The following is a 25,447-nucleotide window of genomic DNA, read 5'->3' as shown; positions in this document are numbered from 1 at the left end:
GCCCTCGTGGAGCTGGCGTTCCATGGAGAGAAGGACCACTCGTCAGTGTATAAAATAACATGTAGATTGTGATAACTGCCTTATAGAGAATTAAAGCAAGGTGTGGTGGCAGAGAGTGTCCTGTGCTGTAATAACCTGGAGGAGGAGCCTTCCAGACTGAGAGAACAGCACGTGCAAAGGCCCTGAGGTGGGAATAAGCCTGGCGTGTCATAGGAAAAGGCAGATTAGCCAGTATGTTTGGGGTGGAGTGAGACACCCAGTTTCGGGGAGATGTGAGGAAAATACATTGTGGTCTGTGTGTTGGGGGTGGGGTTTCTTCTGTCATCACGCACTGACAGATAAAGATAACATCAGTGACGGGGATGTAAGTGCTGGCATTTCACGAGGCCTCACTCTGGCACGATGCTGATGTTCAGGTCCATTACTCTTTTATCTCCTGAGGTAGGTGTTTGAATCTCCGTTTACAGACGAGGAAGCCGAAGTTAGCACTTATGCACCTTCTCCCGCTGGGAGGTGGGGGTCTTGAACCAGAGCCTCCCCCTCCCCTCCTCTCCCCTCCCTCTCGGGGTCACTGGGTGGTGGTTGAGTCCCCCAGGAAAGGAGCTGTTGAAAGACTCGCTTGGAAGAATCTGGTGACCTGTCGGACCTGTCGGTCTGCGATGGGGCTTGTTTTGCTGGCAGGGTGTGGGGTGATTAAAGTGTGTGGGTCTGACCCCCCAGTTCCAGATCTGGGGGATCCTTAGGGAGCTTCTCATCCAACCCCTGCTATCCCCATTTCACAGAAGAGGGAATAGAGGATGGAATATGGGAACGGCTTCCCCAGGGTCACACAGTGAGTCCATGGCAGGGTCGCATTTGGAAACCAAGTCAGAGGGTCCTGAGCAGTGGGCACTGTGTGGTCCCCATTGTGCGGAAGGGGAAGCTGAGGCCCAGAGAGGAGTCAGTCTCCCCAGGTCACCTAGCTAGTGTGCATCATTTCTTAGAATCCTCATGGTGACCATTGTGGTTGGCACTATTACTCTTCCTGTTTTATAGATGAGGAAACTGAGCCCCAGAGAAAGGGATGTTTCATTCATTCATTCATTCATTATCACCTAGTCATTCATCAGAAATGTATTGAGTGCCAGGCACTAAGTGCTGGGGCTGTAGCTATGAATAAAACAGAGTGAATGAAACAGGAATAAAACTGTGACTAAGCAAGACCTCTAGGAGTTCTGGTGAGGAAGACAGGCATGAATTGAATAATCTCGTAGGTTATTAGAGCTACGAGGGCTCTAAGAAGGGTTTACGGAGCTGCTGGAGCCTGTACGTGGGCTTTGACCTGGTTGGGAGGGCAGGGAAGGTGAATCGATGTTAACTGGGTAAAGGGAGGGCAATGAGCGTTGTGGTTGGAGGGAACCGCATGTGCAAAGGCCCAGGGGCAGGAGCAAGCTTGGCGTCTTTTTGGAACGGCCTGAAGAGCCTAAAGGCTTGGCGGTGGTGGCGAGGTGGGGTCCTGCATGGCCTTTTTGGTTGTTATCCTCAGAGCAATGGGGAGCCATTGGTAAGTGTGGCAAGGCAATGGGGGACCACATTTGCATTTTGTAAAGATCCCCCTTGTCACTTGCCTAGGGTCGCTCCAGCCAGGGATGCCTAACTGACCTAGGCCTCCCGACTCCTGATCATCCCACCAGGCCACACCACTCCCCCACCCCCAACTAAATTCTACTCCCTTTTGAACCCAAGAGGCCACCTAGTCCCACGGGAAAGACTCTTGACTCTGGAGCTCCATGGGCCTGGGCTCAGTACTGGCTCCGTCCTTTGCTCCCTGCATGACCTTGAGCAAATGACCTGAGATCCCATTTCCTTGTCTGTGAACAGGGCTACAGCAGTCACCTCCTCATAGACTCTTGGCGTTGGCATACAGTAAGTACTTAATTCATGGTGCTGCTGGTTCTTGTGTCCTACTCCACTGGAAACGTGAGCATCATATAGTTCAGCTAACTCGGCATCCTGAGGTTTCCCACATCTGATCTTACTCAATGGCTTCTTGCGTTCTAAATTCAGGAACTGAATAGAGCTGGGTAGTTGAGGAGAGTTGATGTTATTATAATTATTATGATAATTTTTGTTTTCAGACCACCGGTCCTTAATGAATATTTGTTAATAGAGACCATCAGTGGTCGGGAAAGAAGATATTTCACAGCTTACTAATTATAAGACTAAATAGAAATGTATGAACTGTGTAGCTGTACTACGTAATAGTGTCTGTTATGTATTCGTAATAATTAACAGTGGAGTATTAGGATTGTGTCAGGCTATTGATGGAGATGTGATGGAGGTTTTGTCTTCTTTCCTGTATGTGTCTCCAGGTGGGTGGTTGTATCAGTTTCTCTTTGCTACTGTAGCAAATTGCTACCAAATTGGTGACTTAAAGCAACACAGATTTATTATCTTAGATTTCTGGAGGTCACATGTCTGCAGTGGGACTTACAGGGCTAAAATTAAGTTGCTGACAGGGCCATGTTCCCTCTGGAGGCTCTAGGGGAGCATTCATTTACTTGCCTTTTCAGTTGCTAGAGGCTGCCCGCATTCCTGGGCTCCAGGCCCCCATCCATCTTCACAGCCAGGGATAGCAGGTCTTCCTCACGCCGTATCACCTGACACTCACTCTCTGGCTTCCTTCTTGCTCTTTTAAGGACCCTACGTCCTCAAAGCGCCCAGTTGGGTAATCTGCCGTAATTTCCCCATCTCAAGATCATTACCCAGATCACATCTGCAAGGTCCCTTTTGCCATGTAAGGTCACATATTCATAGGTTTGGGGATTACGATGTGAACATCTTCGGGGGGACCCTTATTCAGCCAAGCTTGGTGGTCAAGGGCAGCAGGGGCCTCTCTGCCCGCTGGTGTCCTCAGGCTCCCCTTGCAACATCTCCCTCTCTTTATCTCCTGGACCTGGAAGGCCAGAGGCTGTGCTGGACCATGGGGACAAAGGTGACGGCCCTTGTGGAGCTAGAAGGGAGAGGACTTCAACAAAGCGGCCCCATCACAAGTGGGATGTGGGTGGGCGGTCAGTCAGGGAAGCTAAGAGCACAAGACTAGGTCAGCAGATGCAGCAGAAGGCCAGTGTTCGGACTCTGGTGGCCCAGAGGTCAGATCCCAGCTCTGTCCACTTAGCTGTGTGCTCTGGGGCTGGTGCTTCATCCACTGAGAACCTCGGTCTCCTTTCCTGAAAAACGGGAGTGAGCTTGTCTGGGATAAGGCAGTGTGTGGGAAGCAGTGGGAGCAGAGCTGACACTCCCTAAATTTAAGACCCCAAACTCCATCTGAGCAGCAAATGTCAGTGCTCTTGAGACTGGCACGGCTGTCAGCAGCCTCTTCGAGCGCCTGAATTCCTTCCCTGGGGCCTGAGCAGGCGCTGGGAAAAATAAACCGGAGGAAACCTCCACGCTGAGACCCCTCCCCGGCCAGTCGCTGAGTGCCACTATTTTTACATTCTCTCACTTTTGTGCATTGTTTCCTGACTCTCCAAAGACAATTCTTCACAAGCCCCGGGGGGGACCGCTCCCCCACCAGCCCCAGGAACAATTGTTTAGGGAAATGGAAAAAAAAGCTGGGCCGAGGAAAAAACAAAACCTCTTGAAAGTCATTGTCTTCAGATGTCAAGTGTCAGCTCCGTGGAGAGGAGACCACATTCCACCCATTGTCCTGCCACAGACAGGCACAGGGACCCCAGGACGCCCAGCCGCCCCACCCTGCATCCTGGGGCCCCCGAGTGACTTGGTTTGCTTTGTCTGGGACATTCCGGCGGGAAATACCACCCAAAGTGGAGCCCGTTCCCAGACACCACTGTCTCAGTCATTGCGGGCTTTTCCTCGAAGCTGCCCGCCCATCTGCATCCCCTGATCGGTGTGGGCTGATGTTGATACTATGGGCTAAGACTCATTTTGCGCTTACTAAGGTACTTTATCCTAAATCATCAAATTCTCACAATACCCCTGTGAGGTAAATACCGTGTGTGTGTGTGTGTGTGTGTGTGTGTGTGTGTGTAACAGCTTACTGAGATAGAATTCACGCACCATATAATTTACCCACTTAAAGTGTGTAATTCAGTGGTTCTTAGTATATTCACAGAATTGTGCAACCATCAACTACCCATCTAATTTAAGGACATTTTCATCACCCGCAAAAGAAACTCCATACTCATTAGCAGTCAGGTACCGTTTTTGTATCTGCATTTTGCAGAGAAAGAAACTGAGACAGAGAGGCTGCCCAGGGTCACACAGCCAGTAAATGACAGAGCCAGCATTGGCTTGGCTCTAGCGACATTTTCTTAACTATGATGTAATACAGTGGTTCTTGACTGGGGGAGATTCCCCCTTTGTCCCACAGGAGATATTGGGCAATGTTTGGAGACATTTCTGGTCACAACTGAGGGTGGGGTTTGCTACTAGTTTCTAGAGGGTAGAGGCCAGGGGTGCTGCTAAATGTCCTATAATACACAGGACAGCCCACACAGCAAAGAATTATCTGCTCAGATATCAGTGGTTCCAGGGTTGAGATACCCTGCTCTAATCCCACAATGATGAGCCCATTCTTCAGGAAAAAAAGCCGAGGGGCCCAAAGGAGAAGGGGGAGAAGTTGAGGTTAGAATAGGCAGGATCTCAGATCATGTTATGGGTGTGGGTGATAACAGCGAGGGGAGAGAGATTCTCGACAGTGTAGAGAAGACTCAGCAGGAAAGAGATCTGTGCTCCATCAGTGATGTCTGCTCTGGGCACCGGTACGGGGAGAATTGGTAGGCGTCACATTTGCCAGGTCTAGGATCGGGGTCTCACATTCAAATGCCCACAGGGCCAGGTAGGAAGATGACTGTAGCAAGAGGTTGGGTAGTGGAAAAGCAGCAGCACCTGCCCTGGGTAAATTTGGTAGCTGCCACTCTCCTACAGCCAGCTGTGGCTCTGTGGGCTTTTGAGACCTGTGGTCAGCTTTTTCAAGAGAAGCTGAAATTTTAATGGGAAATCTGATATTCAGACTTAGGCCTGAATTTCCTCAAAGCACATTGCTGGTCAAACTAAACATGCCTGTGGGCCACCAGTTTGAGACCCATGAGAGTAAATTATAGCTTGGTAGCGTGTTGGAGGCACTGGGTGTATCGTTGCTGAAGGAATGGCGTGTCATGAGGGAATTCAGGGAGATTGCAGGCCAAGCCCCAGCCCCTGGGGTGGGATCTGTGTGGGGAAGAGTGTTGGCTTCCCCTCTGTGGCCCCCCTCCCCCTTCTATTGCATCAGACCTGTTCACAACAGGTTGTAGCAACTCAGTTTTTGCTTTAACTTCCTCCATGGTGGGGAATGGGGTGGGGCTCCAGAGCTCGTGGGCACCTTTTTTCAGGGCCTAGAAGCTGTGTGGTGTGTAGCGGGAGTCTTTTCCAGATGATTAGTTGATTAGTCAGTTAAACACGTATTTGTCAAGGGTATTCTGTGTGCTGGGCCCAATCCCAGACTCTGGGGATACAATAGTGACATAGACAAAAACATCATTGCCTTTCTGGAACCCATATTCTGGTGGGCTAGAGGGACAATAGACAGATAAGTGGACACACATAATGTCCACAGTGACTGGTGTTGTGAAGAAAACAGGCCAGGAGGAGGGACAGATATTTTAGTTAGGCTGCTCTTAGATGGATTGAATGTGCCTGAGGGACTTTGCACTGACTGTTCCCTCTACCTGGAATGCCCTTCCCTCGGATGCCTGCAGAGCTGCTTCTTTACCTCAGTCCCCGAGTATCTGCTCAAATGCTAGCTCCTCAGAGAGGCTTTCCTTGAACATCTCTGTGAAATACCTCCCTCACCTGATCCCTCTCTGTTGCCTCATCTTGCTTTATTTTTCTTCATAGCGCTCGTCCCCACCTGCCATTTAATTTTGAAACCTATTTATGGTCAGTCTTGCCACTGCTCCATGAGGGCAGATTTGGTCTGATTTGTTCATTTACCGATGTGTCGTTGGCTCCTAACAGTGCCTGGCACACAAGAGGTGTGCAGTGAGCGTTGAGTAAACAGGTGAGCGCAGGAGTAATCGATCCCCCCGTGGCAAGGTCATGTCTGTGTCTCCAGCGCCCAGCTCCATGTTTGGCACACAGTACGCCCCAGGTCATGCTTGTTGGCGTGGGTGGTCCTTGGTGACAGCCTTTTCCCCTGAGAATACAATTATAAGCAAGTTCCTGTTTCCTTGCATAGTCTAGCTCACCTCTCTCGCCCCTCTTCTGTGCCACTTCTTCCAGGAAGTCTTCGTAGTTAGTTTTTACCTGCATCATCTTGCTTACGCCTCAGCAACTGCCTCTTTTCCTTGGACGAAGAAATAGGCTCCGAGGAAGAAGTTCAGTGACTCTGAGGTCACGCGGTTGGCAGGCGGATGGAGCAGGGTGGCGAGGTGCCGTGGCAGCAGCGGACGGCTTTGCATGGTGCCAGGCAGATGTGGTGGCACAATACAGTCTGTAAAGCCTTCCCCCTCATCTCACCCCGGAGCCGGGGAAGCCGTTGATAATAGGACTGTTTTTAGGGTGAAAAAGACAAATAACAAGTCAACGTAACGTAGGATAAATGGAAAAGTCTCTGGCGCATAGTAGGAGGTCTATAAATGGGGTTGCTCCAATTCCAGAAGCTTCCTTAAGAAACACAGTGTGTTCATGTCTGTCTCCCTATCAGCTTGAGATGGGGCTGTGGAGGTTATAGCAGCTGATACTTGATTGAGCACTTACTGTGTATCAGGCACCTTTCAAAGTGCCTGCTGTGTGTGTTAGGGTCTGTAATCCTCATTGGAGTCCTGTGTACTCATTTTACAGAGGTGGAAACTGAGGTAGAGAGAGATTGAGTGAGTTGCTCAAGGTCACACAGCCTGTCACTGGCAGAGCTGGTGTTTGAGCACTTTGCCTGTCGTATTTCATTTTAGCCTCATGGTAGCCTGTGGTGTCAGTAACTTTAGTATCCCCATCCATTTCATAGACGGGGCACAGAGAGGTGGTCTAATCTAAGTCACACAGCGGTAAGTGACAAAGGCGGGATCTGAACCAGGTGGTCGGTTCCAACCTCTGAAGCTCAGCCCTTCTCATATATACGCTTCCTTAAGAGATGCAGGACCCTTCTGGCATTTGAGAAGGGAGAGTTTCTCAGAGCTGGAGGAGACCTTGGGATGCTGCGGCCTCGTGGCGGGTATGTGCAGATGCCCTGTGACACAGCCGCTGTGCGAAGTCCCCTCCAGGTCTGACTGGGCTTGCCCGCGGCTTCTCAGCTACCTCCTCTGACCTCGGCCCCCACACACTGAGAGATGTTGCCAGTCACCAAAGTATTTCCCAACCAGGAGGGTCATCCTAGTGCAGACCAGGAGAACATCAGTTTGACCTGGGAGGCCCTCTGTCACAATAACCAGCTGGTGCAGCCTTCATTTCTCAGAGGCTGGCCTTGTGCCTTGGAGCAGACGCAGCCGCTCCCCGACTCTCGGCGGCCCTAAACCCTCTTTCTTCTGGAGGCTGCTTTTGGCTCCCCAGCCACTCAGGGCTCTCCAGCTGGATTTCCCCCTGCCAGTACCTGCAGTCCTCCGCCTGCTGGCTTTATCTGGCCAACCGAGCTGCTTCCACACTTACAGGGCAGACTGGAAGTGCCGGTGAATTAGCGCCCAGCCTCCTGCCCTCCATCCAGTGGCCAACAGGATGGGTGTATAAATGCCCCAGCTCCCTCGGCCCCCTCTCGCCCCACCCCGGGGATCACTCAGAGGTGACCACTCTGGCTGTCAGGGGGCCTCAAAGGGATTGAGCCTCCATGGTCCACCCTGGCCACTTGCTTGATCTCATACCCTAAATTGGCTGCCCTCTCTTCCTGGGCCCACTTCTCCCCTCCCCTGCCTGCGTTTGCCAACGTCACCTCCCAGATCAACTACTTGTCTCAGACCTTTGTCTCAGGGTCTGCTCCTGGCGAGCCAGCCCAGGGCTCCCGTCGTGGTAAAGCTACTAAGACATGCCCGTGCTCCCTGTATGTGCAGCTATGAGGGGAACTGATTGGTACTTGATGCGCGGACACAGGTTATGCTTTGCAGACATTTAAATGAAGATTTAATAATTTTGACAGCAGGGTTTTCTTTCTGTATTTGGGGCCAACACCCGTATTTTTAAAGGGCCCCGGTGTTTTTGTAGGTCCAAGGAACGGTACCGCCTGTGGCCAGAGGCTGGCGGGAAAGGGCCTCTTCTTGTTCAGGGGCGACATGGAATTAAAAGTGCCCACCCCTTCCGTGCTCATCTGTTCACCAGGCACCTCCTGTGAGCCTGGCACCGAGCCTGATTGGGGGTCCCTGCGTGGGGTGGGGAGAGACCCTAGGCAATGGACTGTTGACCTGCAGTGTGGCATTTAATCCTTACTTCAACACCTGGCGGGGTGGGGCTCCAGGCACAAAGCTTGACCGTCGGGCTTCAGAGCCCCACTGGTGATTCATGTCCTGGTTTCCTTTTTCCTAAAAAGGGGCTACTCACAACATACCTCACGGGATTGTTACCACGGATAGGCAGGCTGGTCACCAGTAGCCCGCTGAAGCCCTTTTTACTGAGCACCTACTCTGTGCCAGGCATTGGTCAGGCCCGCAAGGTGGATGCCGTATGAACAAGCCACTGCTCTGCTGGAGCTGATGTTGCAGGGCACACGTAGCAACAAGCAGAGATGTAGATTCGTGTAGGTGGAGGCCAGTGCTGTAGCGGGGATAGAGAAGGATAAGAGGGGGAGGGGGGAGGGGGGCTTCTGCTTTAAAGCAGGTGGTGGGAGAAGGCCTCTCGGAAGTGAGCAAGGGGCCCTGCAGATTTCTGAAGAGAGTCTTCCAGGAAAAGGGAAAGCACATGCAAAGGCCCTGAGGTGGGACGGTAAGGACGGTGCCTGGGATGTTCACAGAACGGTCGGGAGGCCTCAATTGTAGCTCATTTTTAGTGCTGAAATGGAAGCCTGTTGAAGACACAATACAAGGCAGCTTATTTTTGCTATTACTATAAAATATCATGATCTCTCGATACATAACGTGCTATGTGAGATGTGAGGTACAGGAGGAAGTCTGAAGTTGTAACAAACGTTATTTTCTCTCAATCCTCTTAGGTAGGACTGTGAGTGAGTAGGTAACCTTCCTTGGGGATGACGTCTCAAATCTGAAATTTGGGCCTCTTGGGAAAGCTAGTTTTGGGCCAGTGGCTCTGTGCTCCTGGCATAGGCCTGACGAAAGGGGGTGCTTGCAGAGAATGGAGTGGAGAGGTTTTTAATCTCTGCCTGGGTGGTGGTAGTGGCTGCGGGTGGGGGAAGCTCTTATGTTCTGCCCAAGGCCAGCTCCTGGGGGGCTCGGCCAGTATGGGCACCTTCCTGGGGAGCCTGGTGGTTTCCAGAGTCAACACGGAGAACGAGGCGTAGGCAGCTCAGAGGCCCCACTGCGGACGGACAGCCTTCTCATCTCACATGTGTCTGGTTTCGTCTCTGCCGGTGGGCACTCCCCTTTCCACCCGGGGACACATGCCCTCTAGGAGGAAAATGCAGACTAGTCTTCCTGATGCTGAAGAAGTGATGATTGGGGTGAGAGCCTGGTATGTGTAGTAACCTCTCCTGTCCAAAATTAAAAAAGGAAACCATACATTTATGTTACAAAATGACTTTTGATTTGAAAGTAGAAATTTGGAAAAAAACAGAAATGAAGAAAGGAGAAAATTGAAATTACTTCTAATTCCACCCTCAGAGTTAGGTTCCATGGCTAGTGATAAAACCCAAACAACAGTGCCTTAAATGATGTGGAATTTTCTTTCTTACTGAATTATAGGCTGCCCAGGATAGATATGTTGGCTCCACTGTCATTAGGGACATAAGCTCCTTCTGTATTGCTGCTCCATCTTCTTCAACCCCTGGCTTTTACTTCGTGGTATAAGATAGCTGCCTGACCTCCAGGCATCACATTTGCTATCCAAGCAGCAAGAAGGAGGAATAGCAAGAGAGAATCCCTGCCTGTGCCTCCCATCATCTCCAAGGATACTTCCATGATGTCGTATGTCATACATCCACTTATACCTCCCTAGCCCAAACTAAGTAATGGGACCACACCTAGTTGCAAGGGAAGCTGGGAAATACAGTCTTTATTCTAAAATCTGGAAAAGGAGAGACCAGATATTGGGCAACAGCTAGTAATCTTGGCCATACTCTCACACAGTTTAGGGTATTTCATTCCATACTTCTTTTTTCTATGCTTACGTAGAAATAATTTATTTAACCAAAAATGAGACTATATTTTATGTGCTCTTCTGTAACTTGGCTTTTTCCCCCCTAGAGATACATTAACAGTCTTTTTCTGTATCATTATATGGATTTCTGCAAATCATTTTTAGCACGATGTCCTTTTGTCAAGATGGACCATAACTAAACCCCAAGTATTAGAATTTTAAATCAGATACTAAAGTTAAATTTTTTTTTTTTTTTTTTTTGTGGTACATGTGGGCCTCTCACTGCTGTGGCCTCTCCCGTTGCGGAGCACAGGCTCCGGACGCGCAGGCTCAGCGGCCATGGCTCACGGGCCTAGCCGCTCCGCGGCATGTGGGATCTTCCCGGACCCGGGCACGAACCCGCGTCCCCTGCATCGGCAGGCGGACCCTCAACCACTGCGCCACCAGGGAAGCCCTAAAGTTAAATCTTGATGCCACGTGTGAGATTTAGTTTTTCCTGCAGGATAAGTGCTCAGAACTTAAGTGGATGGAGCATAGCACTTGGGCTTTGTAGGAGCCGCTGCTCATTTGGGCGTCTTCCCAACTCTGGCCTGCGTGTGGCTGCTTAGTGCAGGCTCTCAAAAAGCCCCTTCTGCTGTTGTTATTGTTACTTTATTATTATTACTTCGATTCACTGCTGTTCTATGACACTCTGCTTCCCTGGACCCTGGGCCACCCAGATCACATAGGGGTTTGGGGTCTTCAGGGCACCCCCTTTCCTCTGTCCTTGTTATGGTCTGGGGGCTGCCCTGCCCCCACCTCCCCCACTTCTAGCCATTCCCCTGGCCCTCTCAGGTTTCGCCATATGTCTGATGAGGTCACCCCAGCCGAGGCGGGGGTGTCCTTGGGGGCAGGCGGGCCCTCTCCTCTCAGTGATCAGGTTGCTGGCATCCGTCTCAGAGGGTACCTTCGAGGCCTCTTTCCCTCCTTTTTATCTCCAGGGAGAGAATTATCCTCCCAAGGCTGTGGCTACGGGTTCCAGACAGATGGAGCCTCCCTAGGGGCACCCCAAAGGGCAGCTGCTACCTTATGCGGTTTTTTGTGTACAGTTACTCACTGCGGATGCATGTTGGAAATGGATTGGAGACTGCCTGGGTTTGAGGCCCAGCTCTGCTACCTACTAGCTGTGTGGCTTTGGGTAATCTCTTCACTACACTGGGCTTCAGTTCCCTCCTCTGTAAAATGGGCACAGTAATAATAGTACCTACCTCCTAGGATTGTTTGAGGAGTAAAACACTTAGAGTAGCACCTGTCCCATACTAAGGTCCAGAGGTGTCAGGTATGATAATAATTGCTAAAAAATCTGTTACTGTTATTAATATACTTTTCAATTCTGTACCTGTTACTTCTGGAGCCTATTCTGGGGCTCCTTCCTCAGTTTTTCTCCCTCTCTCCCACCTTTCCTCCACATGTTTCTTGAGCACCTACCGTGTGTCAGACAGTGTTCTGGATGCAAGGGGACAGCAGTGAACGAAACCATCTTCCACTGTGAGAGGGTGGACACTCTCTGGGGAAGGTGTTACCGAACAATCAGATATATACAAAACGTAGTTGATAAGAGCACTGCCGATAGTGATGAATTCTGTGAAGGGTAACAGGGTTCAGACGGCTGTGAGGAGTGAGGCGAGACCCTCCTTTATACGGAGTCCGAGAGGGAGACATCCTCGACGAGGGGGCTCCCCTGCCAGCTGAACATCTTGCAGCGGTGGCTTTATAGGCAGAGAGCTGCAACGGCAAAGGCCTGGGCGGGAGGACAGGGTCAGTGTGTTCAGGAAACAAAAAGGAGCCGGCACGGCTGCACCTGAAAGAGTAAAGCCCGAGTGGGGTGGGAAGGGCCCTTATCCTGCAGGATCTTGTCGGCTGTAGAAGGGAGCGGATTGTTTCCTAGGTTTTAGTAAGAGCCACTTCTAAGGCAAGGGTTTCTCTGCATTGGCACTATTGACGTTTGGGGCCAGATGCATCTTCGTGGAGGCCGTCCTGGGCATTGTAGGATATTTAGCAAGTATCCTTGTCCTCTACCCTTGAGATGCCAACAGCACCCACATCCCCCATTGCGACAACTAAAAATGTCTTCAGACATGGTCACATCTCTTCTGGGGGATAAAATCAGCCCCCCTGGTCAAGGACCACTGCTCTAAGGCAAAGGGGGGCAGGGACAAGGCTGGCCTGGCATCAGGAGACCTGGCTCTGAACTGTGGCTTATCACCAGCTTTTTGTTTGAACTCAGACCTGTGTCTCTCACCCTCTGGGTTTCTCAGTCAAGTTGGAGCTCGCTGGACATGGCAAACGCACAACTCTGCTACTCTTCTCCTTCCCGTGGCCGTGGCAGACATCACTAATCAATTATGCTGTGTCTTCCTGTTCAGCTCAGAGCTCTGGAGACCATGAAGGCACTTGGGTTAGGAGCTCTATGAGCAGCCTGTCTGGTCCCCTCCTCCCAAGCAGCAAGCAGGAGCCAGACAGTCCTGGGCTCAGGTTCGGCTCTCTTGGTTTCTGGCTGCGTGACTTCTGTTAGGTTACTTCACTTATGAGCCTCAGTTTTTCTCATCTGTAGAGTGGGACCAAAATAGCTACCCTGAAAGCTGATCATGGGGGTTGCAATGAACTCATGTCGGGACTTTGCTGGTCTCAGCAAATGTTTGTTGCATGAACGAATGAGAGCATGTGGGTCTCGTTCTGGGTATGGAATGGTGGGAACTCTCATCCGCAGCTGGTTGGAGTGTAGGTTGGTACATTCACGTTGGAGACCCATTTGTCATTAACCAGTCAAGTTGAACATGTCTCTAATCTGCGGCCAACTGTTCCATACCTAGGTGTACACTTGGAGGAACTTGCACACCTGTGCTCAGGAGATTCAGGTGCGCCTAGAGGATCTTGAGCACCTGAGCCCCAGCGGGCCTCTTCATCACAGCATCATTTATAGAGAGAACATTTGAAACAGCTTAAACATCTGCAGCCTGATAGTGGTTACTTACGTCTGCTCAGCAATGAAATGGACAACTTGAGGTCTTAGTGTGGGGCTCCCCGGAAACAGATCCTGAGACTGATTCAAGGGCGAGCAGTTTCCTTGGAAGTTCGCCCCAGGAAGCACCAATAGCAGAGTCGGGGAGTGAGGCAGGGAAGGGAGGGCAGCTGAGAAAGGTGTGTCATCAAGCAGGTGACCAGTGCGGGCCCCTGGGGCCCTCGGGGAAGCAGGCCCTCACGTGCCTCAGTCCTCGTCTGTCTTTGCAGCCTGCTCTGCATGTGAGAGAGGGTCCTCACGCCAAGAGACGCGGGTGCTGGTGGCTGAAGTGGTGCTGGGGCGCACCCCGGGGCTAAGAACCAAGGGAGGTGGGTGGGGTTTGGGCGGCAGGCCTTGCCAAGTGCACGTATTGATGTGGGTAAAGGTGGAAGATGTGATGTTGAGTGAGAAAAGGAAGTTGCTGAAAGGACGTCATTTATAAAAGTGTCGTAAGCACGCAGAATGGTGTTCTTCATTGCTCGTCAATTCACACGTGCCTGGTAAGCGGGCGGAGGCATGTGTGGGAGTGAGGACCACATATCCAGGGCAGTGGGTGCCTTGCAGGATGGGCAGGTGCACAGGTAGCTCACCTCTCTCTGTAGTGATGCCTTTCTTCCTGTGTCTCCACTGAGGTTTAATATTTACAAGGTACCTGGGTGAAGTGCACGGATCTTAGGTGCACACTGATTAGGCTTTGCATATGCATTTGCCTGTGTAACCGCCACTCAGATCAAGAAGTAGAATATTTCCAGCCTCCGTCCTGAGGGCTTCCTCGTGGCCCTTCCCTGTCTGCACCTCCTCCAGACTTGATGAATTTCTTTTTGAAAATCGTTCAAAGCAAATTTGACATAATGCTAATAAGATTTGCTGAAACTGGGTAGCGATGCGTTTGTGGGTGTTTGTTAAATTTTCCTCTGTCCTTTTCTGGCTCCTTGACGTATTTCATCATCATCATAAAGGGAAGAGGCGGACTTGGCCAGATGCAGGGAAGCGGCCCAGGCAGGGGTGCGGCATGGACACGGCATGGGCAAAGATTCCAAGGCCGGAGGAGAGTTTCAGGCAGCCCTGGAAACCCTGAGAACGGGCTTGTCTCTGAGGGAGGTTTCCAAGATGAGAGCTGCTTTTGGCCGAGTGTTTCAAAGCTGTCAAGATTTGGACACGGAGTCACCCTGGAGGGTCCCTTTCACCATCCTGCCTGCACAGAGGGCATTGGCGCCGCCTGGAAAAGCCAGTCGTGCCGTGGGCAGCATGGGGGCTGGGCCCAGAGCCCCTGCCTGCCCATTCTTTCCGGGTCACGAGCTGCCCATTATGCCCATCACACCAGCCTGTTTGCGGCTCCTCTGTGGGTGGCCCGAGCCTCGCATTGTCCCAGCACAATAGTGGTGGCCGTGCTCTTGTGGAGAAAGTGGGACAGGAAGCTGTGATCTAGGCCAGCCGAGCTGCGCTCCCAGCTTCCTGCTCTCCCTGGCGGTGCTGGGTGAGGCTGCCTTTGTCGCTGTCCTGTCTGAGGAGGCTGGAGGCTGGACTTCCCGGCAGCATCACAGGCCCTGTTAAAACATCCTCTAGGAACTCCTGTCTCCTGACCCCTCTACCCGTTGTCCTTTAAAGAGAAGGATCATCAGGCTTCCAAGAAGCCCGAGTTGAGGTTCCTGCCATGTGTCGGCCACTGTGTCAGGCAAATTTTATCCTTCCTTTGATATGTGAGGGTTTACTGTGTTCCAGGCACTAGTCTAGGCCCTGGGGGTACAGCTGGGAAGCAGACCCTGCCCTCATGGAGCTCCCATTCACTTTATCGTAGTACATTCTGAAGGACGACAGTATTACTATGATCTACGTATTTGCGAAGAGTAAACTGAGACTCAGAGAGGCTAATGCACTTTCCTGAGGTCACACCACATGAAGGAGGAGGAATGCAGTTTAAACCCAAATCATTAGTCTCCAGACCTGGCCTCTGTTGTTGGATTGGGATAAATGTTTCATTCCAGCCATGCTCCCTTCTTATTTTGGTCTTTCCCTTAGGCACTGGTGTAGACTGCTTAATCTTAGTCTTTTTATCTGACAAATGGGCTCTTAATGCAAGATGAGAAGGTGATAAGTGCATGAAGACAAGGAGGGCATCCTGGAGGAGGTGACATTTGAGCTAAGGTCTGATGAATGAGAAAAAGCTATCTCAGGACAGAGCTCGGAGAGAATATCCTTGCAGGTAAGAACAGCATGTGCAAAGGTCCTGAGGTAGGGATGTGCCTGGCAGGTGGAAGGAATAGAGGGGTTGAAGATGTGGCTGAAGATTATTGAAGTGTGGGGTGAGGGTGGAATGCTGGAAGATGAGTTCAAAGAGATTAACTAGTACAGGTCATGGGGACCTGTAGCTGTGGAAAGATGTGGATTTTTTTTTTTTTTTAAGTGTATGGAGTAGCCATGGAGAGTTTCAAGCCATGGATTGATAGGATCTGATTTACATATTTAAAAGGATCCCTCTGGCTGTGTGTGTGGAGAAAGGAATAGGGATGAGGTGATTGCATTAGTCCAGGCAGGAGGTGTTGGTGACTCGGACCAGGTGGGTGGCTGAGGAGGTGGGGAGAAGTGGTCCAATGTTTAATACATGTTGAAGGTGAAGCTGATAGCATTTGCTGATGGATGGAAATGGAGTGTCAGAGAAAGAGGGGGGTCGAGGACGACACGGGGTGGGGGTTTGGCTGGAGCACTTGGAAGGCAGAGGTGCCATTCCTCAGGCTGGGAAGGGCTTGGTGGTGTGTGGGTTTGGAGGGAAGTTCAGGAACTAGGTTTTGGATGTGTTAATTTGAGATGCCTCTTGGACATCCAGGTGGAGTTGTCGAGTTGTCAGAAATCCACCTAAGTCCAGGCTGGGGATATACACTTGGGCTGCAGGAACTGGTCGAGAACACGCTGCGGTGAGTGTGGACAGAGAGGCAGGGCCACTTTGCTGTGTGTCCCTGACTTTCCTCTCTGTGACCTGCCAGGTGGAGTGTCAGCACACCTCTTCCTAGGAAAGCAGAGTCTGCAGGTGGCCGGCTCCCCGTAACATCCATGGATGTCCCTTCTCATGATGGGAAGGGATGCAGCAACCTCCTCTCTGCTGGCCTGCCCCTGCTTCCCTCCATCCTGGGCTGTCCCTTCCACCTCTCCCCACTCAGAGATCTCCCCTTTGCTCTGAACACCCATGGCAGGGAAGGTGACTGACAGGCCACCATGCCTCATCGTGGCCAGTGGACCGTGAAGTCATTTTCTCAGGGGACTCCGTGTTGTCAACCTGGGGACAAGCCCTCGAGTTGGGGCACCCCCGGCAGAGTTCGCTGTCAGCGGGGCTGGCCTCAGTCTCCCTCCGATGCTCCCATGTCCTCCTCCCCACGCCCATGTCTGTTCTGTTTCCCCGGCCTGTCCACGGGGTGTCTCAGTGGCTCGTCCTCTGCCTGCTCTGTCCCACCCGTACCAGTGCCAGGCCGCTGTCGTTGCTCATCAGTGGAGGGGCTGCACCCCTCCACTCTGGTCCCTACACTTTCATGCCTGACCCCTAAAACCTAGTTCCTCACAAAAACAGATGGCTCTTTTGCCACCATTTAAAAGCTGGGAGACTTTGCTTTAAAAAAAAATCCTAATTTCTGGTTTCTCTTGGGAAATAAAACAAAAACCCAAACCCGGAACGTCTGGTGATACTGGGCCTGCTGCCCTCCCACCTGGCCGCACTCGGCGGGGACGAGTAGCCACCCCGCTTCGACGCATGTGAGCTTGCCTGTTCCCCACAGTCCCTGCCAGGCCCCGCCTTTATCGTCTGTCACATCACAGAGGAGGGAAATGATTTCTCTGTTCCAAGACCTTGAAAAAAGTGGCAGAACGACTCTGGTCTGTCCATACAGTAGGATCCTGGGCAGCCATGAAAAGAGAATGAGGGTGCTCCCCATGTAATGATACGGAGAGATCTCTAAGTGGAAGAAGCAGGTGCAGTGCATCCTGTGTATGCTGCTATCCCTTGGTGTGTAGAAAGGGGAAAATAAGAATATGTGTGTGTGTGTGTGTGTGTGTGTGTGTGTGTGTGTGTGTATGTATATACATAAATATATTTGTGGTTTTTCCCCAGCTTTATCGAGATACAATTGACATGTAACACTGTGTAAGTTTAGGTGTACAGCTTGCTTTAGTGCCTTTATATATTGCTAAGTGATCACCACCATAGTGCAACTTGAAGTATATAATAGAGTATCATTAACCATAATCACTGTGCTGTACATTAGATCCCTAGAACTTATTCATCCAATAACTGGAACTTTGTACTCGTTGATCAACCTGTGTATGTTTATTTGGAATGATACACAAGCCCCTAGGAGCTGTGGTTCCCATGGGGTATGGGAAGGACTGGATGGATGGGGCCTGTGGTATAGGAGACGTTTCATAGTTTTGACTTTTTATATTTTTGATTTTTGAGCCATGTGGATGGTTATTATTTAGAAGTTAAGTTTTTAAGCAAGAGGGAAAAAAAGGAAAATGAATTGTAGTCTGAGAGGGTCCTGCAGGTGATGCAGCAGGTGTGAGTGCAGCTCATGAGGGCGGGGTTTGTGTTGGTCTCTGCAGAGCCTGGTGGAGTAGATACTCCGTAAACACATGTTGGCTGAAGGGCAGAGTAGGTTGTTGCTTATTTCCTGCCCACGTCCCTGGATTGTGGTGCCTCCCAGGACCTAGTTGGCATTTGAACTGGTAACCCTTTTTTTGAGCCACCTCCGGGGGACTGGAGGCGCGACGCTCACCTCTCCCTGCTTCTCTCCTCCAGGCATTCCTGCATCGCATCCGGCAGAACACGGCGGACTCGGTGGAGAAGGGCCTGACGGAGGAGAACGTCAAGGTGTGGACCCGGGGCTGGCCCCTTTCCCGACTGTCCCTGCTGCTGTGTGTGGAGCTGCCTGTTCCTCCTGGGTGATGCTCAGAGGGTGCCCGGGTCCACCCCGCGGGCAGCTGCCTTTGGCCTCCCAATGGCTTGACCCCTGCAGCCCCTGGAGGGCTCTGGGTCCCGCAAGCAGACAGTGCTTGGGGGATGTGAGGAGGACTCAGCCTCAGGGCCCCACTCCCCACCTCGAGGCTTTCTCCTTGCTCGATGCAACCAGCCTGTCTTCCAGCCTCCTTATGCCAGGCACCCTGGCTTGGAGCCAGTGGAAAATCCCTTCCCAAGTGCCCCTGGGAGCCTGGCACCTCCATCTGCCCTCCTGGCAGCCCTGGCCCCTGCCCTGCACTGGGTGTTGAGTGTCGAGGCTGGGCGGATGAGGAATTGGGTCCAGGCTGTCCTGGCTGTGGCTCTGGGGAGTTTTGAAAGGAAGTCAGTAGACCTGTGTGCATGGTGGAGGCCCCAGCGGTCCCCAGGCCTGGCTTTCTAATGTGGCCTCACTCTCTGGGAAGCCACCTCCAGTCCTTGGGGCTCCAGGGTCCTGGTCCTCAGAGAGAGGGGAGACGGGGCAGGGTCGGGGTCAGAGGTGCCAGCATGTACAGCATATAAAGGGCTTGGTCAAGCAGGACATCCCCTTGTGTGTGTCCTGGTTAATAAGGATACCTTGTACATTGACAATTCTGAGTCCAGTATTTTGGATAAGAAAGCTGAGGCTTAGGGATGTAACGAGACCTGCACAGGGCCAGTGCATGGCAGGTCCCTGGTAGGGCTGGGATCAAAGCTTTTCATTCATTCTTTGGGCAAATACTTACTGAGTACCTACTGTTTATTAGGTCTGTTTATTACAAACTATTTATTACAACTTAAAAACTATTATAATTAAAATTTATAATTTATTACAGTTTGAAAAAATTACCTTTTTTAGGAGGTATAATTCACACACAGTAAAGGGTACAATCTTAAGTGCAGGCTCCTCTGTGCCCCCCCAGTACATGCCCCCACCCCAAAGATAACCACTGACTTCTAGTGGTGTTAATTAGCTTTGCCTGTTCTTGCACTATATATAAAAATGAGCTCTTTCGTCATGCCCGGCATCTTTTGCTCACTGTTATGTCTCTGAGATTTGCCCATGTTGTTGTATGTAGCCGGAAGCCATTCTTTTTCATTGCTGTGTAGTATTCTGTAGTATGACTGTGCCACGGTTGACTCATTCATTCTCCCGTGGATGGATATGTGTGCAATTTCCAGTTTTTGGCTGTGATGATCATTCTTGTCTATGTCTTTTGGGGGACACAGGCTCTAATTTCTTTGGGGTGTACACTCAGGTGACAGATACTTATTTTGAAATTCTGTAGCCATTCCTTGAAGTAAGTATAACAATAGGATCTATCCTATGTGTCTTTAATGTAAGCAGATTTAACCATGTGAGCTGGACAGAAGAAGAGAGAGAAAAATAACCCAACAGTGTGGGTGATTCTTCCAGCCACTTCATGGGACAAGTGTCCCTCAGGGTGAGTTTGAGGAGGACGAAGAGGTACCCTGGCCTTCTGGGACTGCAGCTTTGACGAGTGGTCTCCTGCCCCTTGGCCTTCCCTGCTCCCTTTCAGGGCTCTCCCCCTGCAGACTGTCTGGTGCCTCCATAGGGTCCATGGAGTTGGTCTTCATTCCTTGGGACCTTGACTCAAATGTCACCTTCTCAGAGCGGTTGTCCCTGGCCTCCATGTTTATTGATTGATTGATTGATTGATTGATTTTTAATAACATCTTTATTGGAGTATAATTGCTTTACAATGGTGTGTTAGTTTCTGCTTTACAAAAAAGTGAATCAGCTATACATGTACATATAATCCCATATCCCCTCCCTCTTGCGTCTCCCTCCCACCCTCCCTATCCCACCCCTCTAGGTGGTCACAAAGCACCGAGCTGATCTCCCTGTGCTATGTGGCTGCTTCCCACTAGCTATCTATTTTACATTTGGTAGTGTAGATATGGCAGTGCTACTCTCTCACTTCGTCCCAGCTTACCCTTCCCCTCCCCGTGTCCTCAAGTCCATTCTCTATGTCTGCGTCATTATTCCTGTCCTACCCCTAGGTTCATCAGAACCATTTTTTCCACATATATGTGTTAGCATACAGTATTTGTATTTCTCTTTCTGACCTACTTCACTCTGTATGACAGACTCTAGGTCCATCCACCTCACTACAAATAACTCAGTTTCATTTCTTTTTATGTCTGAGTAATATTCCATCGTATGTATGTGTCACAACTTCTTTATCCATTCATCTGTCGATGGACACTTAGGTTGTTTCCATGTCCTGGCTGTTGTAAATAGAGCTGCAGTGAACATTGTGGTACATGACTCTTTTTGAATTATGGTTTTTTCAGGGTATATGCCCAGTAGTGGGATTGCTGGGTCGTATGGTAGTTCTATTTTTAGTTTTTTAAGGAACCTCCATACTGTTCTCTATAGTGGCTGTATCAGTTTGCATTCTCACCAACAGTGCAAGAGGGTTCCCTTTTCTCCACACCCTCTCCAGCATTTATTGTTTCTAGTTTTTTTGATGATGGCCATTCTGACTGGTGTGAGATGATATCTCATTGTAGTTTTGATTTGCATTTCTCTAATGATTAATGATGTTGAGCATTCTTTCATGTGTTTGTTGGCAGTCTGTATATCTTCTTTGGAGAAATGTCTATTTAGGTCTTCTGCCCATTTTTGGATTGGGTTGTTTGTTTTTTTGATATTGAGCTGCATGAGCTGCTTGTATATTTTGGAGATTAATCCTTCGTTGGTTGCTTCGTTTGCAAATATTTTCTCCCATTCTGAGGGTTGTCTTTTTGTCTTGTTTATGGTTTCCTTTGCTGTGCAAAAGCTTTTAAGTTTCATTAGGTCCCATTTGTTTATTTTTGTTTTTATTTCCATTTCTCTAGGAGGTGGGTCAAAAAGGATCTTGCTGTGCTTTATGTCATAGAGCGTTCTGCCTATGTTTTCCTCTAAGAGTTTGGTAGCGTCTGGCCTTACATTTTTGGCCTCCGTGTTTAAATGTCCAAATTCTTCCTCCTGCTCCACCCTGGGACTCCCTTCCTGTTTTATGTTTGTCTTTAGTGCTTCTTTTCACCTAAAAACTATAGTTATTTGTTGGTTGTCTGTTCCCTTCCAGTAGAATGTCACCTCCATGGAGGCAGGCACGTCGTTGTTCCCTGTTGTGTCCCCAGGGCCTGGCACACAGTAGGGGCTCAGTTAGTACTTGCTGAATGAATGAATGGTGAGAAACCCTAGAGGGAACTGTAGCCCTAGTGACACTGGTGACCCCTGGCTGCCAGCTGCTGTGGGTGGTGAGTGGGGGGTTGGGTGGGAGAGGGACTCTGTACCATATTTATTTTACTGTTTTGAGTTTTGAACCCTGTGAATGCCTTCTTCAAAATTGAATTTAAAATGCACCTGTTTAGGGAATTCCCTGGTGGTCCAGTAGTTAGGAATCGGCGTTTTCACTGCCAGGGCCTGGGTTTGATCCCTGGTTGGGGAACTCAGATTCTGCAAGCCACACCGTGTGGCCAAATTAAAAAGAAAAAATGCACCTATCTAAAAAAAAAAACAAAACAGAAAAAGTAATTCATGCAGTTCAAAGGGCCTTAAGTCAGTGAAAATCTCCCCTAGTTCTTCTTCTTAGAGGCCCTGACGGTTAGCAGCTTGTGTTATTGTCCAGGGGGGTCTCTGCTTCTGCCAACATAGGAGTGGCCTTTGCGTGTGTTATTTTACACAAATGGACCCATATTGGAATCCCACGTGGCACCATGATTCCCCTCCTCCCCCTGTAGTATAGATCAAGGATCATTCCAGGGCTCCAGATCCATGTCTACAGGCCTGCAGATTCTTTTCACAGGCTCAAAGTATTTCAGAATATGGCGTTTATTTAAATATAGCCAATCCACTTTATTTAACTGTTTGACGAGTTCCCATTAATGGATATTTGGCTTTTGTCTAATCTTTTACTAGTGCACATAAGGCTGCAATATATGGTCTTGGCCATCCACCCAGTGCTCAACCTGGGTGCAATGAACAAGTTGGGCTGGACGATTCTTTGCCATGGGGCCGTCCTGTATTATAGGATGTGTAGTGGCATCGCTGGCCTCTACCTATAAGACACCGGTAGGATCCTTTTCCCCAGTTTGTGACAACTGAAAATGTCCCCAAACGTTGGCAGATGTCCCCTGGGAGGCAAAACTAGCCCTGGTTGGAAATGACTGGTCAAAAGGTTAAATTCTGAAACGCAGAATTGTGGGTCAGATTGTGCATTTCAAACTTCATAGGTTCCTGTGGGGAAACAGGCACTCATATATTGTTTGACAGTTTAAATGGCACATTTGGAACATCCTTCCCTATTGTATTTTCTGCTATCAGGTCATTTTAATAGGTGCCTGGAAGTCCCCTCGTCGTTTTTAAAAATCAGTCCTATGTGTATGCATGTGGCTGATTCACTTCGCTGTACGGCAGAAAGTAACACAACCTTGTAAAGCAATTATACTCCAATAAAAAAAAATCAGCCCTATGGTTGGACATAGCAGGTGTGTCTGGCCGTGATGAAGATTGTGATGGATGTCTTGGTGTATATTCCTCTGCAGGCTGAGTGTGAAGTTCAGTTCCGCTGCTTCACTGGACCACGTGACCTTGGGAATGTTAATTCTCTTCTCTGAGCGTCCGTTCTTCATCTATGAATTGGGGATGATAATAGCTCCTGCCTCGTGGAGTTATAGTGAGGATTAGATGCCATAAGTGCATATAAAGTTACTGGCACAGGATTAGGCATTAATCCTGTTTAGTAAACGCTGGCAGTACTTTTGTCAGTATCATGATTTCTGTTAGCTCCAGCGTATGAGACTGCCCATTTTCCTACACCCTCCTCGCCTGCACCGGGGGGTTATGTAATTTTTTTTTAAGATTTATTATTTATTTATTTAATTTATTTTTGGCTGTGTCAGGTCCTGGTTGCGGCACGTGGGATCTCTGTTGAGGCATACAGGATCTTTTGTTGTGGTGCGTGGGCTTCTCTCTAGTTGTGGCGTGCAGGCTGGGCGGGTGGGCTCTGTAGCCGTGGCACGCGGGTTCCAGAGCACATGGGCTCTGTAGTTTGCGGCACGCAGACTCTCTAGTAGAGGTGTGTGAGCTCGGTAGTTGTGGTGCGTGGGCTTAGTTGCCCTGCAGCATGTGGGATCGTAGTTCCCTGACCAGGGATCAAACCCACGTCCCCTGCATTGCAAGGTGGATTCTTCCCCACTGGACCACGAGGGAAGTCCCTATGTATTTTTTTTTTTTTTATGCTTCATTTTGGTCTCCTCTACGCCTTGATTAATGTTCTCCTTGGGCCTCATTTTCCCCTCACAGATCCTGTTCTCAAACATTGAAGACATCCTGGAAGTTCATAAGGATTTCCTGGCTGCCTTGGAGTTTTGTTTACATCCGGAGCCGCAGTCTCAGCATGAACTTGGGAATGTTTTCTTAAAATTCGTGAGTACGATGCCCCAGCCCCTACCAGAGCCTGCAGCTTTTGGGAAGTGGGCTTCTCCCCCGGGTCCCCATTCCATCCACCCTTGGCTAGCTTCGTCTGCAGGTCTATCTGGGAGGGGGAGAGGCAGGTGGGCAGGTGGGTCCAGCCTCCACCCCCGGGAACAATGGACAGAGGGTTGGACCCAGCAGACTGGGGCTCTTTTTAGTTGGCTCTCCCTCCCTTTAATGGTATGTAGAGTGTGGTCCCCTTTTCCTCAGAGCTCTTTGCTGAATGACTGCGTCCTGGGGCTCCTCCTGGCCTGGCCTGGCAGGGCCCCTCTGCTGCAGCATGACCAAGAGGGTGGACTCGGGTCAGACACACCTGCATTTGAGTCCCGGTCTGGCCACCCACTGGCCACCGAGGGTGTCTGACCCTTGGGTGCCCCCTTGGGCTGCTGGACAGGGAGACTGATCCTTGTTGTAATAGCCACTCTCTTCCCAAGTCACTTAGAATTGTGAGGGGACAGCTGGAGGGAGCGGGGCAGCCTAGCCCACAGGAGGCAACTGCTTTTCTCTACCTGTGCTGCGTGGGACCCTCCCCACTGGGAGGAAACCCGCACTGGCCTCACGGGCATGAGGCCTGGGCCAGATTCCAGTCCTCTCTGAGCCTCAGTTTCCTCCTCAGATGGAGCAGGAGGGATAATGGTGCCTCCTTGGGTTGATGGAAGGACTCAAAGAGGTAAAGCAAAAAAGTGTGTAGCCGAGAGCAGCAGTTCTCAACCAGGGGTGGTTTTGCCCCCAGGGGACATTTGGCCACATCTGGAGACATGTTTGGTTGTCACAGCTTGGGGAGGGGCCATGCTACTGGCTTCTAGTGCATGGAGGCCAGCGATGCTACCAAATAGCCCATAATGTGCAGGACGGTCCCCACAGCAGAGGATTATCCGACCTCAAGTGTCAGCGGTGCTGAGATGAGAGACCTTGGCCTGGAGCAAGCACTCGGTCCATGTCGGTGCTTACTTGCGTTGTCATTGTCATCGTTACTAACTCCCTTCTCCAGGGAATCACATCTGTATGGTCTGAGATTAGCATGGCAGAGCCGGGCTGCTCGTGGGCTGTGTCATCCTTGGCAAGTTGTTTTAACTTGTCTGTGCCTCAGTGTCCTCACCTGTAAAATGGGTAAAAAACTAGACCTGACCCTTGATGTCCTTGAGGACCGAGTGAGCTAATGCAAGGAAGGAGAGGGCTCCGAACAGCTCCTGGCCCACAGTAAGTGCTCACTAAATGTTGGCTATTAGCTCTTCACGTGGCCACCATTCCTCAGCGTTTGAAATAGGATGAATGTGAGAGCAGACGGGTGAGATGGGCACTAATGGAGGGCGTGGTGCAGGGAAGGGATGTGATCTGCTTTGCATTTAAAGGGCTGCTGCTGGGGAAGTGGGGAGACCAGGAAGAGGTCACTGCACGTCTGAGATGATGGTGCCCATCGGCCAGGGTGGTAGCCATGCATGTGGTGAGAGGGGCTGGTGGCAGTACTGGTTAAGGACACATCTTGTTTTTTTTTCTCTTCCCGAGCCGCGAGGCCGGCAGGATCTTAGTTTCCCAACCAAGGATTGAACCCAGGCCCTAGCAGTGAAAGCACCGAGTCCTAACCACTGGACCGCCAGGGAATTCCCCAGGACAAATATCTTGAATAGGAAAATAGAAAAGATGGGAGGGACAGTCTTCCCTTTGGGTTCAGAGGAAGGAGTGAGCCCCTATTTCTCTGGAGCCGGCTGCTTAGGTTCCATTCCCTGTTCCATCACTGAAAAGCTGAGTGACCTTG

At 50.4% G+C, this 25,447-nt stretch overlaps 1 protein-coding gene across 4 annotated transcripts in view; it reads left to right on the top strand.

Moving 5' to 3' along the window:
• PREX1 (phosphatidylinositol-3,4,5-trisphosphate dependent Rac exchange factor 1) overlaps positions 1 to 25,447 on the top strand; it is a 197,278-nt gene that overhangs the window by 62,211 nt on the left and 109,620 nt on the right. The window contains exons 1-4 of one of the 4 annotated variants that reach the window (XM_067708377.1): positions 15,382 to 15,449; positions 16,071 to 16,158; positions 18,030 to 18,101; positions 23,521 to 23,643. In XM_067708377.1, the coding sequence (XP_067564478.1) occupies positions 15,397 to 15,449; positions 16,071 to 16,158; positions 18,030 to 18,101; positions 23,521 to 23,643 (336 nt within the window). In that variant the 5' untranslated portion in view covers positions 15,382 to 15,396. Of the gene's footprint in view, positions 1 to 15,381; positions 15,450 to 16,070; positions 16,159 to 18,029; positions 18,102 to 19,551; positions 19,649 to 23,520; positions 23,644 to 25,447 lie in introns of those variants that run through there. The other 3 variants (XM_067708379.1, XM_067708376.1, XM_067708378.1) reach the window with 3 other exon arrangements.

The sequence above is a fragment of the Pseudorca crassidens genome, chromosome 15, assembly GCF_039906515.1.
Source record: "Pseudorca crassidens isolate mPseCra1 chromosome 15, mPseCra1.hap1, whole genome shotgun sequence".
In the NCBI taxonomy this organism is placed as follows: domain Eukaryota; kingdom Metazoa; phylum Chordata; class Mammalia; order Artiodactyla; family Delphinidae; genus Pseudorca; species Pseudorca crassidens.
This window is presented reverse-complemented; position numbering and strand designations above follow the sequence as displayed.